The 17,479-nt window shown below is 43.2% G+C and overlaps 2 protein-coding genes across 4 annotated transcripts in view; both read right to left on the bottom strand.

Annotated features, from left to right (window-relative positions):
• RPL14 (ribosomal protein L14) overlaps nucleotides 1–11,474 on the bottom strand; it is a 169,161-nt gene extending 157,687 nt beyond the window's left edge. The window contains exon 1 of the mRNA XM_058555530.1: nucleotides 11,470–11,474. Coding sequence (XP_058411513.1) covers nucleotides 11,470–11,471 — 2 coding nt within the window. The 5' untranslated portion in view covers nucleotides 11,472–11,474. The remainder of the gene's footprint in view (nucleotides 1–11,469) is intronic.
• Nucleotides 9,208–17,479, bottom strand: part of MYRIP (myosin VIIA and Rab interacting protein) — a 347,012-nt gene continuing 338,740 nt past the window's right edge. For all 3 annotated transcript variants that reach the window (XM_058555496.1, XM_058555498.1, XM_058555497.1), the window contains 4 exons: nucleotides 14,848–14,952; nucleotides 14,675–14,735; nucleotides 13,187–13,305; nucleotides 9,208–11,353 (listed from right to left, as the gene is read on the bottom strand). In XM_058555496.1, the coding sequence (XP_058411479.1) occupies nucleotides 11,321–11,353; nucleotides 13,187–13,305; nucleotides 14,675–14,735; nucleotides 14,848–14,952 (318 nt within the window). In that variant the 3' untranslated portion in view covers nucleotides 9,208–11,320. The remainder of the gene's footprint in view (nucleotides 11,354–13,186; nucleotides 13,306–14,674; nucleotides 14,736–14,847; nucleotides 14,953–17,479) is intronic.

The following is a 17,479-nucleotide window of genomic DNA, read 5'->3' as shown; positions in this document are numbered from 1 at the left end:
AGGCCACCGAAGCGGAGTGCACGAACTTAACCCTTACGCCACTGGGCCAGCCATGTATTCTTAAAAAGCACCCCAGGGGATTCTGACTCTCCCTTCCCTCCACACAGTTAAGAACCTCAAGGTATAATATAGATTCTCAAAATCAAAGAGAATACAAGATTTTTCACAGCAGGAACAGATTTTCCAAACTCCAAATACATCATTCAGGCAAAATAAAGGAACGAAAAGTCACTACAAAGGAGTTGTGAGAGAACATGGAAGAAAGCAGGACAAGACAGAGACATGGATTTGAGATATTCAATACAGATTTTTTGACCCCCCGAACCTGTCTCTGGGCAATATAACTCTACCCAGTCCTGACTGTGTATCCTCCTTTAAATGACATGCCAACATTGTTAATTCTGTGTCTAATCTCCCTTCCTAGACTGCCAGCTTCCAGAGGATAGGATTATATCTTTTTCTTTCCATCTATCCAGTGCCAGGGACCATGCCTAAGCACATGGTACTGAATTCAGTGAGTAAATGTATGTTTACTGCACGTGGATGTCTCTATCAAGATGTTCCAGAAGCACCTTAAACTCAATGTGACCAAAAATTGATGTTTATATCTAGAATATGCTCAATCTTGTTCTTCCGTTTCTGTATTGGTTGATGGAATCCAGTCATGCAGTCAGAGCCCTGATGTCTGAAACAGCACATAAAACATAGACCAGCTTAAACTAGTTTTGCTTTCTTAAAAGAGGTTGTAAATTAATCAAACCTTGCTCAGTAACAGAGACAGCACTGCACACCTGCCAGGCAGGAATCCAGAGCCCCAGGATAACCCCAGCTTTTAATAAGGAAACTCTGGCTTCTAGCAGCCCAAGTAGCTTGATTACCATATATGGACTGATTTGAGTCTAGCCAGTCAGCTTACATGGGCCCAGCTACAGCTTAGTAGCCCCCAACTCCTTAAATTTTGCCCTAAACCTTGGATCAGAGAGACAGATTTGAGAGTTTTGCCTCCTGTCTCCTTGTTGGTCAACCTTGCAATAAAGCTCTTTACTTTCTCAAAAGCTGATGCCAGAGTATTGGCTTCTGTGTGCTTTGGGCAGGGAGCCCTTGCTCGGTAACATGTCTTCCAGTCTTCGTACTACTTGACTGCTCAGTAGCCACTCACTCACTTTTTCCTTCTTAAACTTCCTTGTTTCCTGAGACATTATTCTCTTCTGATTTTCCTACTACCTTTCTGAATGCTCTTCCTCTGCTGATACAGTGCTTTCCACAGGTCCAGGGCCCTTGGTCCTTATCTTATTTTACAAGTTCCCTCAGTGATCTCATCCATGTCCCAACAACTCTCAGACCTCTAACTCCAGCCCTGATGTCTACAAATGTAGATCTACCTACCTCCTAGACCTCTCCACTTGGCAGACATCTCAAGTTGAATGTATCCAAAAGCAAATTTGTCTTCCTTCACCATCCCCCAGCTCAGTGAATAGGACCAATGTTTCCCCTATTGTTCCAGCCGGAGGTCTGAGGGCATCCTTCACACCTCAATCTTTTTCACTATCTATATTCAACCACTTTCCAAATTGCATTTTGCCTCCAAAATGTCTTCTGGATCTATCAAAATTTTCCTTCCTCACTGCCTTAATCTAAGCTGTCTTGATTTCCTCCTGGACTCCATTGGAAGTCTCCTAATTAGTCTACTCACAATCTCTTTGCCTTGCTGCAATGTACTCCTTATACTACAAATGCCAAGTGATTAAAAAATAAACACACAAATCTCATCAGGTCACTTCCTTTCTAGAACTTTTCAGTGTCTTACCATTAATCGTGGATGAAAGACAAAATGCACCATATCAATCCAGACATGTACATAAATGATAAATGGACTAGCAATTGGGGGAACATGCAAAATGCTCCTTATACAGATGAAGGAGTGAATCATGTAACTAGGTGGAAAATAATATCTTAAAAGTGAGTCCTAGCACTCTGCACAGGTGAAGAACTATCTCTAGGTAAGTACTTGGGGCAGGAAGTGGGACACCTATGCCTTGAGTTGTCAGTGGGGCTAAGGCATCAGAGAGGCCCATGGAGTTGGCCAAACAATGCTGTAGGTCAGAGGGGAGGAGGGAGGGCACAGCAGAAGACTGGTGCTGTGTGGGGAGCCCACTATTGGTTAGAAAGAGGACTTTTGAGGAGCAGGAATGTCTAAATTGGATTTTCAGCTATTAGATAATATGCTATGTACACCCCTCCCCCCCCGGCTCACCCTTCCCAAAGTGCAACTTCTGCCAGCTGCTGCCTGCCCATTAGCCCTTCAGTGAGGTCAACTATCAGAGGTGGTTGATTGTTCTTTTGTTGTTGTTTCAAGTGAAAACGGTGAAAGGGTTGAGTTTTCTGTCTGGATTGATATAGTGCAAAACAGAGGCTGCAATAGGAAGCAAAGAACAGAAACCGTTAATCTCCACAAGCACAAATTCATAAGCTTTTGGGAAAGGCTTTGAGCTCTACAGAACATAGAATTAGGGGTTTGAATCAGTGTGGATTTGAACCTGGATTTTGAGTGGCATGGAACCTACTTCCATCTCTAATTATCTGGGTTACACTAGAATTCCCCTGTGCTGGGGAGCGGTTGGGACCATCAGAGAGGAGGTGTCATTTGAGCTGAGACTTCTTAAAGGATGGGTAGAGATTTTCAAAGTCAGAGGAAGGCATTCCAGGGGACTGAATATAATGTGGGAAGATGTAGAGTTGAGAAAAGTCGTAGCTTTCATGGTTTTTGACCCACAGACGGTAAATGGGGCCCTGCAAGGAGCTGTGGTCCAGAATTCCTACACGGTTACAGCCCAGCTCTGAAAATGCCTGGAGCAGGCTTTCCAACCACATTTATATCTGTCCTTTTAGCGGTAGCCAAGACATCCATTTTCATCTGCAATCAAAGACAAAGTGGAGGGCAAGAGAGCAGAATCCAAACTTCTTCAAGTCCAGAAGAGGTGACTTACTCCTTTATCATTAGACAGTTCAACAATCAATGGGCACCAAGCCGACATCTGGACAAGTGACATCAGCAGAGCTGTTGAATCTCAGACAGTCAGCATTTCAACAGCCCAGGGTCATTAGGAAGAATTGCTACTGGACACAGAGAAGACAATAACAGTGTCATTTAAAGACAAAGAAGAATTTCAATTCTGCCAGACTGAGGACAGCAACCCATTCATTACCAGGGTGGTTCTACAGAGACCCAGATTACAAATGGGGTAGAAATGCTCATTCAGAGTCTGTCCTCAGTAGAGTATTCACGACACATGGTCTACGTTTATCAGGGCAAAGAATACTTGTCTGGCCTTTCCCTTTTAAAGACTGGCCTTCCTCAAAGATGAAAATCTTTTTCTGACTTTCCAGTAGGTTTGTCATGAAATGAATGGAATCGTAGAGAAGAATAAATCAGAAAGGACAGGCTCGAAAGTGCAAACTATTGTCGTTACCAGGAAAGAGGAAAGGGTATGTTGAAGATAGAAGTGCAATAGAAAACACTGTCACCGCTGCCTGCAAATAGCCCTTTCATCTTCAATTAAGTAATTACCGTATTGCTCAGGGAGTGAGGACAGCAATGACATGCCTTTTCATCCTGTCACCTCACCACCTAACTCTTCATGGTTGTGGTACTTCATGGCTCCAGGCCAGCATTGCTTCTTGTTATTTGATACACACAGCACATAGAGAAGAAGGTGGCTCTCACAGTCTTGAGGCCACCAGGCTCTCAGTCCTGTCTCTCCTCAAACCTCCCTGAGCAAGTACAAAGCTGAGAACTTGGCACACGTGGTGAGGCTGTCTGGGAGGTGCCAAAGGCATACTCCCCAAATGGCTCTGATTACAGCAGAGTACAGACTCTCCTGGACTCTTGGAAGAACTTAAGAGTTGACAGATGTGGGGCATGTGCTGTGCACTTTTTCTGCACAGTAGTCTTCCCAGAGGTTCTCAGGTTGCTGGGCTTGTAAACTGCTGCCCCTGGCTGGCTTGCTGGCTTTGAGTGCTATGAATACGAAAGGAGGCAGAGCTGGATAGAGGAGGAGATTGTTACCTGGTTCGCCCACCTCATAATGCTATATGGCTCTTACCTCTACCAGCAGAGAGATTTAACCCCCGTCCACTTCAAAGAGCCACAAGGAAACTTGATTGGAAATTCTCACTCACACCTCAAGGCAGCCCCTTGGGTTGTTTCTGGGCCATAATAACCTGAACTTCAGAACTTCAGGTAAGATGGTGGATAGTAAGTGGACATTCCCTCCCTGGGCTGGGGAGGAGAGCAAGGAATGCAGACAAGACCAGCAGAAAACTTTTTCCTAAAGGGATGGAACCACACTCATCCCAGGACCTAACCCATAGATTGGGGCTCTCTGGATTACCTCCCCACCTCCTCTCTTTTTTCAGCTGCCCTTAAAGCTTTAAGTCAGGTCTTGAGAGTTAGCACTGTCCCTGACAGAGGTGGGGTGGGGACTAGTTGGAGGGGAAATTTGAGGCATCAGAAGCTTACTAGGTTTTTCTAACTAGTAAGTGGTCTCCGAACTTTTTGGCCACACATCCCATCAGTAAAAACTGTTTGACAGTGCACCCTCAAAATATGTATATTCATTTATAAATTATTTACATGTACTCTCATTTATCCATATATTTAATATTGGTAAAGTTTACTTCCAGATAAAAAATAAGTGTAAAAAGAAAGTCTAATATTTTCTTTCATCTGCCCCCAATTGACTATCTTTTATGCCCCACACGTAGTCTCTACCCCACTTTGGAAACTACTGCTCTAACTTTTGAGTTCCTCAAGTTCTGGCTTTTATGGGCAAAGGAAGAAGGAGAGGGATCCACTCAGAAAAAAATGGGCCATGGCTGGGCACATGCGCCATGTTTGAAGAAGTCAATGCACAGAGTAAGCATCTCAAAGTCTTCCCTGCCTTATCAATGATAGCAGGAAGGGGTGATGGCATCCAAGAACTCTGGATTAACTCTTCCTCAGCCTAGAGATAGTGTAGTAAGAGGCCTGGTTAAACTAAGCCTAAGTTGCTATTGTCTCGTTGGGGCCCACAGGTCGTGAGCATTTGTGGATACAGGGGCTTGTGCTTTGGGACCCTGGGCAGCAGGTACCTGGACCATTCATTGCCATGTGGGGTTGCCCCCATCTCTAGAAGAGGTTTGAGGGTGAAGTAGAGGTTTGGGGGAGCCTTCTGCTCCTCCATCTTGGTGTGGATATTCCTCCTATACACTTCAGTGTTGGGAGGATTCTCACCTGCAAGGCCAGGATGGGTATGAGAGGGATTGCTCCCTGTAGTACATGATCTTCAGTTTAGTCACATGGGCATGGGGTGACCACAGCCTAAAGCTAGGACCACCACGGCCACCCTAGGTGAACCAAATTTGTTTCAAGCACCTGCTCTGTGTTAAGTTCTGTGTGGAGTGAATGGAACCCAATTCCTCAAGAAACTTTCAGGTCAGTGCAGGAGAAAGAGGTGCAAACATATATATGCAGTACAGAGAATGTCTTAGTTTAGGTTTTCCCCATATGAGACTCTGTGTTGAGTAGTTCATTTGAGAAGTGACTCCAGGATACATGCTGCAGGTGGGGGAACATGAGAGACTGAAGGGAGGAAAAGTCACAAAAGAGGCATCAATGAACAGGTTACCACTGTGGGTAACTGGGCCTCAACCCTGCAGGGGACCCTCTGAGGGACTCTTGCTACTCAAAGTGTGGCCAGCAGCATTGGCATCACTTGGGAGCTTGTTAGAACTGCAGCATCGTGGGTCCCACCCCAGACCTGCTGAATCAGAATTTGTTTGCATATTAAAGTTTGAGAAGCACTGCCTTAGATCTTTCATCTTTATCAAACATGATCACTTTGATGTAAAACATGCTTTTCTATATTTTAGGATTTGATTCTACCAAACTGGATCCTTCTGAATAACTTCTTTGAGGTTTCCAATGTTTGAAGTGGATATTAAAGTTTTCCAGCCCCTTGAAAGGTCTTTAAAATGCAACTTCATTTACCTGCACTTTATCATAATTATAACTCAATTGCAGAGACAGAAGGCTCACGCAACCAACTGTTCTGTAAAATGCAAATTTTGTATGGGAAATGCTTCCCCTGGGAGAAAATAGAGCGGCTGTTGTGTGAGAAGTTATTTTTAAAGGAACATGCCAAATGTTTCCTGTGCTTTAATGTTTTATAAAAAATTTCAACGAATAGAGGACCCTTTGTGAACGATCAATACACACACATTAAGAGAAAGAGACAGAGATGGGGCTGGCCGGGTGGCGTAGTGGTTAAGTTCGTGCTCCGCTTCAGTGGCCCAAGGTTTGCAGGCCCGGATCCCAGGTGCAGACCTACACACTGCTCACCAAGCCATGCTGTGGCGGCATCCCACATATAAAGTAGAAGAAGATGGGCACAGATGTTAGCTCAGGGCTAATCTTCCTCAAGCAAAAACGGGAAGATTGGCAACAGATGTTAGCTCAGGCCCAATCTTCCTCACACACACACACACAAGTAGAGAGAGGTAGAGAGACCCTCCCAAAAATGTAACTGAAAATTCATATGTAAGTTGTGAAATGTCAAAACAAGTAGCTCAATAGTTTGCTTATACATCCTTTATATTGGCATGCAACTTTGTATTGACATTCACTCATCTTTATTCTAGCCCTAACACAAGGATTAATCTAAGGTGACAAAACTAGTTTTTCAGGTAGTGTATCAGTTAGATATTGCTGCATAATAAACCACCCCAAAACTCAATGGTTTAAAGAGCAATGATTTATTCTTGCTCATGTCTACATGTTGGCTGGGCTGGCTCTGCTGATTTTGGCTGGGTTCAGCTGAGCTTGACTATGAGCTGCAGCTTGGGTCTGGGTCACTTCCTCATACCAGTGGGCTGCCTGTGGCATGTTTTCATAGTCAATGGCAAAATGTAAGTGGACAAACCCAACTCCAAAAACATATTTCAATCCCCTTATGTAACTCTTCCGTTAACATCTCATTAGCCAAAGCAAGTCATATGGCCAAGCCCAAACCAATAGTTGGAGAATGCTATGGTCTGATTGTTTATGACCCCCCAAAATTCTATGTTGAAACCTAACCCCTAAGATGATGGTATGAGGAGGAGAGGTCTTTGGGAGGTGATTAGGTTGTGAGGGTCCTCGCTCATGTTTGCCGTTAGTGCCTTTTTAAAAGAGGCTCCAGAGAGATCCCTAGCCCCTTTCTACTATGTGGGGACACAGCAAGAAGTTGGGAGTCTGCAACAGCTTTCACTAGAACCCAACTGTGTTGGCACCCTGATCTTGGACTTCCAGCCTCCAGAACTGTGAGAAATAAATTTCTGTTGTTTATAAACTACCAGTCTCTGGTATGTTGTTACAGCAACCAGAACGAACTAAGAGAAGTACCCTCTACCAACCATGAGGCAAGTCACCTGGCCAAGCCCAACGTCAAGGAGTCAGGGTGGTGTGCTCCTCCCAAAGTTGGAGGGTAAAGGGAGTGAATAGTTGCAAAACAACGATCTTTTCTACTATGAATAGAAAAATGGAGGCACAGCATTTTGCAAAATAAGTCATAGTGCTGATATTTGAATGATTTTCTTATTCTAAGAGAAAAAGGAGGAAATAAGAATTGAGTACCTATAGCTACCAAGCATTCTGCTGAGTGTTTTCTCACATGTTATTTCATTTAATCTTTTAACAACATCACAAGGAAGCTATTTGTAACTCCACTTTACAGATGAAGTGACAGGCCACAGAGCTGGTAAAGGGAAAGTCTAAGAGTGGAGCCTGTGTTTCTGGTAGCCTTCAAATGCTTTGAATATTGGGTCACATTTTCTTTTTTTTTGTCATGGCAAATCACTTATTTCTTAGGGGAAAATATCTTTACACTGTTCCAATTCACCCCAGAAGCAAGAGGAGCTGTAAATTTTCTGAGCATAGCTGCCTGTCACTCTTGATACTCAACTTGTTGACTCAAATTGATTTTCTTGACTACTCAGATTATTGATGCAGGTTGGTTGCTCAACACATGCTTTTGGGCTTCTGGGTTAGAGAGGCTGAATGCTCCTGTAACTTGAGTGTGACCAGACCCTCTTCACTGCCTTACATGTCTTGCTATCCTATAGGGATGGGGGTGTGGGGTGGGAGGATGGAGCAATCAGGAATTCTGGCCAGGAAATGCTGCCTGGAGAGGATTTCCGATGGATCTACTGATGTTCTCCCCTCTACCCTACCTGAAATGCCCCGTCAACCTAAATGTTAGCTTGTTTGTTATTAATGTTTCATAAACATTATTGTGCCAGACACATTAATGGTAGTGTACAGAAAGGGAAATTGAGGACTGGGAATGATGAGATTTATCTCATGAATCTGTGTTTTAACAAGCCCCACAATCTGTGCATTAACAGGTGATTCTGATGCCCACTCAAGTTTGAGTACTACTGTGATAGGCCATCAGGCAGAGAAAGCTCTTGGCGTCAATGAGTATTTTCATTCACTCATTCATTTCAAGTTAGAGGAGGGTTCCTATTCCTATTTGGGGACGGCAGGGGCCATCCCTGGCTTCAGTGTTCTGGGCAGGCCGGCCTCAAGGAGCAACAGCTGCACTGAGCCTGTGCAAGGCTCAGGGAGAATCACCGTCCCGCTTCATACTCAGCTACACATTCCCCACCGAGACCGGCAGGGGCTCTCAACTGAAGTTCAGGCTTACCTCCAGGGTCTAACCTGGGTTCTCAACCTTGGCGCTATTGACATTTTCAGTTGGATAATTCTTTGTTGTGGGGGGCTGCCCTGTGCACTGTAGGATGTTTAGCAGCATCCCTGGCCGCTATCCACTCTATGCCAGTAGCATACATCCTGCTCCCAACACCCCACGTTGTGATAACGAAAAATGTTTCCTGAGGTACAAAAATCACACTGCCCACTCCTGCCCCCTGCTTTGAGAACTGCTGGTCTTACCTGAGGGACCACTCAGTAGAGGTGGTCACTAGGAAATTCTGTTCTCAGGAGAACAAGCAATGGAGAGATGAGTGTGTAACTGCAAGGACCATGAGGCGTGGGGCAACAGTAGCTTTGAATCTTGGCCCCTCCCATGACTAGACATTGACTTATTTCCCTATCCCCTCTTCACTCCCAGTCTCCCCTAACCAAAGAAAACCCACACACCCACAAACGTTATTTTCATAAATGACTTTTACTTCTTCATCATTTCTCTTGACAGTGATTCTTGGCAATGTGCATATAACATGAAGGCAAGCATAACTTTCAGAAGTCATCAAAGATATGGTCTCATTGTCCTCATTTTCTTAAACCATTAAAATATTTTCATTTATAAAAATTAATCTAAATATAAATATTGACACTGAAGATCAAAATCACTTGATGACAAAATAAATCTTCTGGAACTATAACATATGCTAATGATTTTTAATAGTAAATTAAATCTTTGCACTTATTTGGCACAAGGAAACCTTTATAAAAATTCAAATGCCATAGAGCAGGCTTCTTCTTCTTTTTTTGTTTTTTTGCAAGGCTTACACAGTACACATTTTTGTCAAACAAAACTGAATATTTTAACACTGTAACACAACAATAGTTGCTTTTCATGCCTCTTAGAAAAACGTTCTATTTGGAACTCAAACCTTTTTTTGTTGTGTTTTTAAAATTTGTATTTGTTTGCTTTGAATCACACCAACAGAACAAAAAGCCAAAGATTTACTTTATTTCAAAGGAGTCATTTCTGTTGGATAGCACATACACAGCATCAGCAAAGAGTATTATTGGAAGGTGGGTAGACCCCCATCAGGAATGGGTCATTATACACATTTCAGTAGCAAATCAGGTCTGAAAATGTGCATAGCAGCAAAAGAACGTAGAAGCTGAAAACAACAGAGTGAGGCTTTTGTGAGGCATTCCAGTTACACTTAGCTTACAGATGTGACTTTGGCAAATTAATCTCTCTGGCCCTCAGTTTCCAAATCTGAAAAATGGGGATACCTACTGAATAGGGTTGCTATAAGGATTCAAATGAGAAGAATACTGCCTCCTTCAGAGCGGTCACTTACTAAACATCAGTCACACTAGTCCCTTGCCTCCCATCTTTGCCTTGTTCCTCAGATTCAGAATAATCAGGAGCAAATTAAAAAAAGGTTGCTAATGTTCAATTAATTGAGTGAAATTCCAGTTCCACTTGCTTTTATAAACACACTCTAAATAGTCTTGTTTTTGAGAACACAAATGTAGAGTTGGTGTCAACTCTTGTGTCCATTAAGTTCACAGTTTATCCTTGCTTTTTTCATACCTCTAAGTTTTCTAAGGCTATTCCTTAACCATTTTTATCTTTAAGGTCATTTTACTACTTTTTCTGAATATTTATTGGGAAATCAATTTTGGAGGACAATATTTTCTCATGTGGCTGTATTCTACAGTAATCCAGTTACCTAACCACATTCAGATGCAATCATTGCTAAACCGTGTCATGTTGATTGTGGACAGTGCCCTAAAGTTAAGCTGATGGTGGACTTTCTCAAGCCCCTCTCCCCTTCGGAGTGGGGGAGCTCTCATAAGTCCAAGGAAGAGCCCTAAGTTCTTAGTGAGACATTGTTTCAGACAGACCTGGGTGTGGCATGGGTGAATCCAAGCTTTCCTTTCTTGGCTTTTGATTGCAAAGCACTGGGAATGACTAGTAGTGCAGTGAACTGGGAGCTTAGCAAGAAGAAGGCGGCTGAAGGGAGGCCTGCATCCTTGATGGATGAGCACTCCCCATATTTGACAGTCCCTAGTGCTCACTACAGGGGAATTTTCACTTTTTTCCTTAGCATTTGTAAGACAAAGATGCTTGTGGGAGATTGATAAGAATTGATGATCAATTGAATGATAATACCCATCTCCCTTCCCTCCACCATCCCCTCTTCCCAACAATTTTCCTTTGGACAAATAATTGACATGTAATTCTGGTTGAATCAAAGGGATAAAAAAAAAAGATCTTAAAGACAACACACAGTAGCAAAGCAAACAGGGAAAAGATGCATCTTTTGAACATGGAGCTCTGCTGTTGGAAGCCAGCGTCTTGGTTTTCTGTCTTAGATTCCCCGGGAGCCTAAGGCAGAGGGTGGACAAGACCACAATGCTGAAGTCTGGGACTGCTTTCTGGGTGAGGTATCAGGACAGCCCTGTGCAATGGTGCACTGTGGTCTCCCAGGCCCTCTCCTCAGGTGGAAATCCATACAGTGTTCGATGGCTGTTGGGTCAAGGCACTGTCGTGTACGGCCGGAGGCAGTGGGTCACTGGCAGTGGAGTTTCATGGTGCTAATACATCCCAGCAGACTCCAGGGTGGGCTCCTGAGGCAAGACAATGAGCACACTGTCATCAGCCACTTGGCAAAAGTGAGGAGGGAGGATTAAAAACAATGTTTAGGGCCGGCCCCGTGGCTTAGCGGTTAAGTGCGTGTGCTCCGATGCTGGCGGCCCGCATTCGGATCCTGGGTGCGCACCGACGCACTGCTTCTCTGGCCATGCTGAGGCCGCGTCCCACATACAGCAACTAGAAGAATGTGCAACTATGACATACAACTATCTACTGGGGCTTTGGGGGAAAAAAGAATAAATAAAAATTATAAAAAAATAAAATAAAATAAAATAAAAAATAAAAACAATGTTTAGTGCTTTTTTACATCATAAAAGGTATTTGTGCTCATTGACCAGTTAAGCATTTCACAATATTTAAAAAGTGGTGCATTTTTTTACATGTACTTCTTAGTCCATCTGAAATTTATTTTGATATGTGGAATAAGGCGATTATTTAATTTGATTCTCTTCCCACTACCATCCCCATGGCCAATTTCTCAAGCGCAGTTTTTTAAAATTATTTTTAAATTTTTTTAATAAGCTATACCTTCTCTACTAGTTCCTAATGCTGTCTTAAAAATCATATAACACTTTCTCATATATGGCTGTATCTATTTCTAAGCTTTCTCTTCTATTCCATTAATCATCAATTTCTTTAAAGCTTTTAATTGGTTTTAAAATCTCACAGGGAAATCACTTTAATTTTGCAACATGCTTTTGTCTTTTCTTTCTGATTTATTCTTATACAAACTTTAGTTCAAAAGAAAATCCCACTAAGATTTTTATGAGAATTGGATTAAACTATAAATTAATTTTATATTAATTTAAATTAATTTATATTAAATAATGCTGCCCACAGATGTATGTTCTATCTCTGTGAAAGGTAATTTATTTTTAACTATCTTATTTATAACAGATTTCTTCCCTGGCTCTAGTGGTCTGCCCTTTTAGTGATAATCATCTTTTTAGCTCTTTGAAGTAATGGCCAGAAGCAAGGTAACTGGACTTTGAAAGGTCAGAGGTAATGGCTGACCAATGAAGGAAAGGCAGTGGGCAGCATTATTGCCATATGGTGCCTAAGAGATGTAGTAATCTGTAATTCAAAAGGACATACCCACCATTATATCATTACCTGGTGCTTCTGTGCTCATGACACAGGGACAATGAGGAGGAGGAAGAGGAAGGGAGCAAAGGGCGATGCATAAAAGGCAACAGAATAAATTTGCCCTTGCTTCAATCTTGTCACCCCAGGCATTGTCTGCCCTCAGCATAATGGTATCACAGAAGCAGTTTGGCTGGATCATCATCTCCCATATAAGCAGCATCAAGTATTTGCCAAAATTCTGAAGCATATGTTGGTGTTTAGACAAATCATCCGTTAGCTCTCTCTATATGACCTCCAGGATTGTACAGATTATCTACTGTCTCTTCCTTTGCTACATTTACGGGCAGCTGCTGACTTTTTTCAGGAACACAACAAGTAACTAATGGCTAACAAGAAAATTAAGAAAGAGTGAATATGGATCAAAACCAGAATAAAAACTCTTACACCTCAACCAGAACTTACATTCCTGTGTACATATTTTTATCTGTCTTATATCAAACCTGGTTCCTACAAGGAGCTGGAGATATAGTTGAGAGGATGTATCCACGTATCAAAGAGGTTAGCTATACAAAGACCCCCACTGCCCAACCAAAAGACCATGAGACCATGCAGGAATGATGCTTCTTGTGGCTCTGATCGGGGAGCTACAGAAAGAAGGGGTACAGAATGGAGGTACCATCAACAGTGAAAGTGATGGGCATTAAAACAGAGATGACATTTACCATCAAATCCTTGGTGGTGTTTTTCCTTTCTTTAGTCCTGTTTGTTGAGGAGCCTTGGAGAATGAAGTTGCGGTTAAATGTTTTAACGGCGTTCACTGAAGATGCCTCAATTTTTTCAGCTAAAGGGAAACAAATGAGAATAAGTGTTACCCAGAAGATGGAGCAATTGTTAAGAAAGACCAGGTGTCTGGATTACCCAGGTTTTTATTCTAGACTTGGCATCTCATTCTGGTCCAAAGGTATGATTGTGGGATCTTATTTTGTGTTTATTTTTATGACGGACCAAATAAATCAAGGCATCATTAATCGCTTTATGGGAGAAGGTAGCTTGGAGATAATCCAATACACTCCATAAATTCTTATTAGCAATTCTGAAATATAAAAGGATCTTAAAACTGCAAATCTTTATAACTTTGGAGCCAAAACTGTCAAACGGCAAAACCTGACTTGAATGAAATGCAGCCATTTAAAGTCCTTGTCCATCTCACTGAGTATGAACATTCTCATGCTCTGCTGCAAAGATATGAATGTGCTTATCAGATGCTGCCCCAGACAGCATGGGTAGGGAGCTGTTATGAACATATAGTACATGTACCATATTACCTTTCTAATGTCCAAGAAATTCTGAAACATATTGGCCCAAGGGTTTCAAATAAGGGATGGTGGATCTGTAATAAATTTTAATTGTATAGGGTTTTGTGGAATATAAAGTAGGCATTCAATAAATGTTTGTTGAACAATGAATGGTGGAACCAAGACTCAAACATATCTGACTTTCTACTCTTCTAATCTGTAGACCTAAATTTCTAGTTTGGCATCATCATTATGTGGCTCCTAAATCCAGAGAAATTGTTGAAAATGTCCAGTGGATTAGGGTAATGCCGGTGTCGCTGGAATACCTTCTAGGTTGGGCACTGTGTTAGATGCTTTTGGTGCCCTGCTCACATCTCCCTGACAGTCACCATTCCAGCACATTCTGACAGGATTCTACTGCAAGCACCATCACACCATCACTCTCTCTTGGTCCATGCATGTGGCAGGTCAGAAGCGCCAGGGATTTAATGCTCCCCAGGAATAACCTTCAGGCAATGATTGATGAGAGTGGAAACACCTCATCCTCCTACTCTTTGAGCAGGAAACTCCGAGGTACAGTCAATACTGTCTCCCAGAAGTCCCCAAAAGGATTTAGCCTCATTTGCCCAAAGAGGTAAACTACTAATTAAAGTACACTGTATTGACTTGATTTCTTTCCCTGAATCACTTCTCTCTTCCACTCCCAGTGTTTCTTGGAATCACCTCCCAAATCACATCCTTGTCCCAGAGTCTGCTTCTTGGGTGCATCCAAGTCAAGACAGACTCTCCACAAGACCAATTCTGGGTGAGAACTCCCCCTTAGATCTGGCCCTCAAACTCAGATCTCTGAGTTACTCAAAGTAAATGAGTCAGGCTTCATTCTTTGACAGCTTTGTGGTTTTAATTTCAGCATACCTTTCACTGGTGGAGCAGGCAGTTTCCTCCTCTGCTGCCTTGATGTGTCTATGGTTTGTACCTACAAACAGAACAGAGCAATCAATACACTTTTGCAAAGCCAAAGACATTTTATCTTCTAAATTTTCCAGGTCGTGCAATATTCCAACAGAGGGAGTGAGAGACAAACACACCTGGTTCCTCTGCTTCTGATCTCGTTTTCTTGTGAGGCGCACACACGGCGCAATGTTTAATCCTGCAATGGTCAGGGCTGAAATCCGGCTCTCGATATCAGAAATCTTAATGTAACGGAAAGACAGAATCAGCAGGGAGAGAACACAGGAGGGGAGAATCTTTGCTGAAAGTTTTATGAACCTATAAAGAACAAATCTGCTTTGATGTATGCCCATTCATTCGTTCATTCAACTTCTACCAAGCTCTTCTCTATTTAGTGCTATAGTGAGAAAATAAAACACAGGTCTTTCTTCGTAAATTTAAACATCTAGTTCGGTAGCTCTAGAGCATATCAACACCCCTGACAGAGTACTCCTAGGGATAAATGGGAACCCAGGGCATGATGGGAAGGAATCCTGGCCCAGGGATGCCTGGCTCAGCATGGGGCCGGGAGGCAGGTGGTCAGGGAAGGCTTCCATAAGAGGCAACACTTGATGTGAGCATTGAAAGGCAAGCATGATTTATAGTCCTGTTTTCTTCTTCCATGACTCCATGAACCAAAACCACAGCACCAGATCTCAGGAGGGAGGCCTAGCAGCTCCTGGTTCAAGTCCATTTCTTCCAGTAAGAGGCCAAATGGCCTTAAGAAATTCCCTCTTCTCTCTAGGCATCAGTTTCCTTGACTATAACATCGGAAGGTCAGAGAGAGTTCAGATTTCCTTCCAACAGAGTCTTAAGGCAGATATAGAGAGCAAGAGCCCACTCAGTGCCCAGATAGAACACTGGTCCATCCATGTCCCCAGGGATGAAGAAGACACAGTCCCTGCTCTCAGAGAAGGACATTACTATGTGCCATCACCATGCTAAGTGCTTTAAATACATGAACTTATTCATGTTTCATTCATGAACTCATTCCTAATCCTATGACATAGGTACCATTCTCTGTGTTTTACAGATGAGGAAACTGGCTCAGAGGGATAAGTAATATACCCAACATTTCACAGCTGGTCTGGGGCAGAGCTCAGGATTAATGCCAATGCTCACACTCTTGCCACACTGCCACATTCTAAGAGGACTTGGCAAGGCCTGGCATGGGGGACGCTGGAAGAGGCAGGAGAAGGCTAGCAGAGTTGACAGAGGAGGCAGGGATTGCAGCTGTCCTGCCAAGATGGCACAACCTGAATGTTGCTGGGGCATCAAACAAGAAACCTGAAAGTAGGCCCAGAAGCCAACATGTGTGCGCTCCACTCCAAGGTCTCCATTGCCTCCTCTATCCCTCAACTATTTTGTGCTACTCAAGACAAATTCTATTTCTGCCGTCATTTACTGAGGGCTCCTTTGGACAAAGCTGATCGGGATACCTACTATTGGAACTGTAGAGAGAAGGGCTGAGAGGTCAGCACATATGGGAGGCGCTTCCCCTGTCCCCAAGGAGTGGCAGTCTTGCTCAGAAAAGGAGGAGGAGGTAGGTGAAGGCCAAGACTGGCAGCTGGTGAAGGAATGCAAGTTAAGCTGCCTAGCCACCAGTCCCCAGAATGGCCACTGTGCAGCCCCTGCCCCTCCCTGGCTCCCAGGTGCCTTTTTGTTCTCACTCCTCAAATTCACGCTGAGAGCTGCATTCCTTTGGTTTACAGATCAATAAATTGCACAAGGCTTTGTGAAAGGTTGATGGCTACACTTTTATCAGTCATTGTGGATTAGATCCTCACATTCTTTCCCGGAAGCAGTTTTGATGGAGGGCCTTGCTCGGAGTGCCCTGAAAGACAGGGCAATGGGAGAGCAAGCTATTGACCTCCTGATTTGCTGACTGCCAGACTCTGGAATAAGAAGGGGTTAATTTTTCAAGTTTTAGTCCATAGGGCAAAGGACAAAGAAAGAGGAAAGGAGACTACTGAGGGCTGATTTTGCCTCCATTTTGTTATCTATCTATTTAATCATGTTCCAATTAACTACTAAGACTGCAACCCAATGACTCTTACACTTGCTAGAAGGGAATGACCAATTCAGCTCTGAGTTTCCTGGAAGCCAAAGCAAAGAGATTAGTATAGAACTCTATGTCCACAAGATAAAGACCCAGTACTCAAAAGAACGACTTTTCCTGATACTAAGAGTTAAGAGAGACCTTCCCCAGGAAGGCCCACAGGGATGGCCTTGCATGACGCACTGGACAGCACCCTTAGCTTCCATGTTCTCCATGGATCGTCCTGCAATCTCCTTCAGCACTAGGCAATCCTGTCCCAAAGGTAAACTCCAAGGTGATAGCGTCCCTAGAATGTGACCTAATCCAAGAACACAATTTAGCACATCTACCTTCCTCAGTGGAACCCCTCCTACCATCCTGCAGGGCACCCTCTGTGACATCTTCTCTGAGACTCAGCTTTGCATGAGAACAGACAACAGGCAGTCTGAGGCTTCATTCTCTGGCAGCAACGGGCAGTACGGGGAGAGTCTCTATGCTAATGAAGGTTCCCACGTTGAAAAGATCCATAAAGCTGAAGGCAGGGTTGACAATCTCCTTTGCAAATTAACAATTTTTATATAAGTGGATACATGCCTGACGGCAAAACCAACACGTTTCTCAGGAAACCACATAGCACACACTGGTGAAGAATGTGGGCTATGAGGTCAGAAAAACTTGAATCAAAATCCTGG

Source organism: Diceros bicornis, chromosome 2 (assembly GCF_020826845.1).
Source record: "Diceros bicornis minor isolate mBicDic1 chromosome 2, mDicBic1.mat.cur, whole genome shotgun sequence".
Lineage (NCBI taxonomy): Eukaryota > Metazoa > Chordata > Mammalia > Perissodactyla > Rhinocerotidae > Diceros > Diceros bicornis.
The sequence above is the reverse complement of the archived record's forward strand: the minus strand, read 5'-3'. Positions and strand labels throughout refer to the sequence as shown.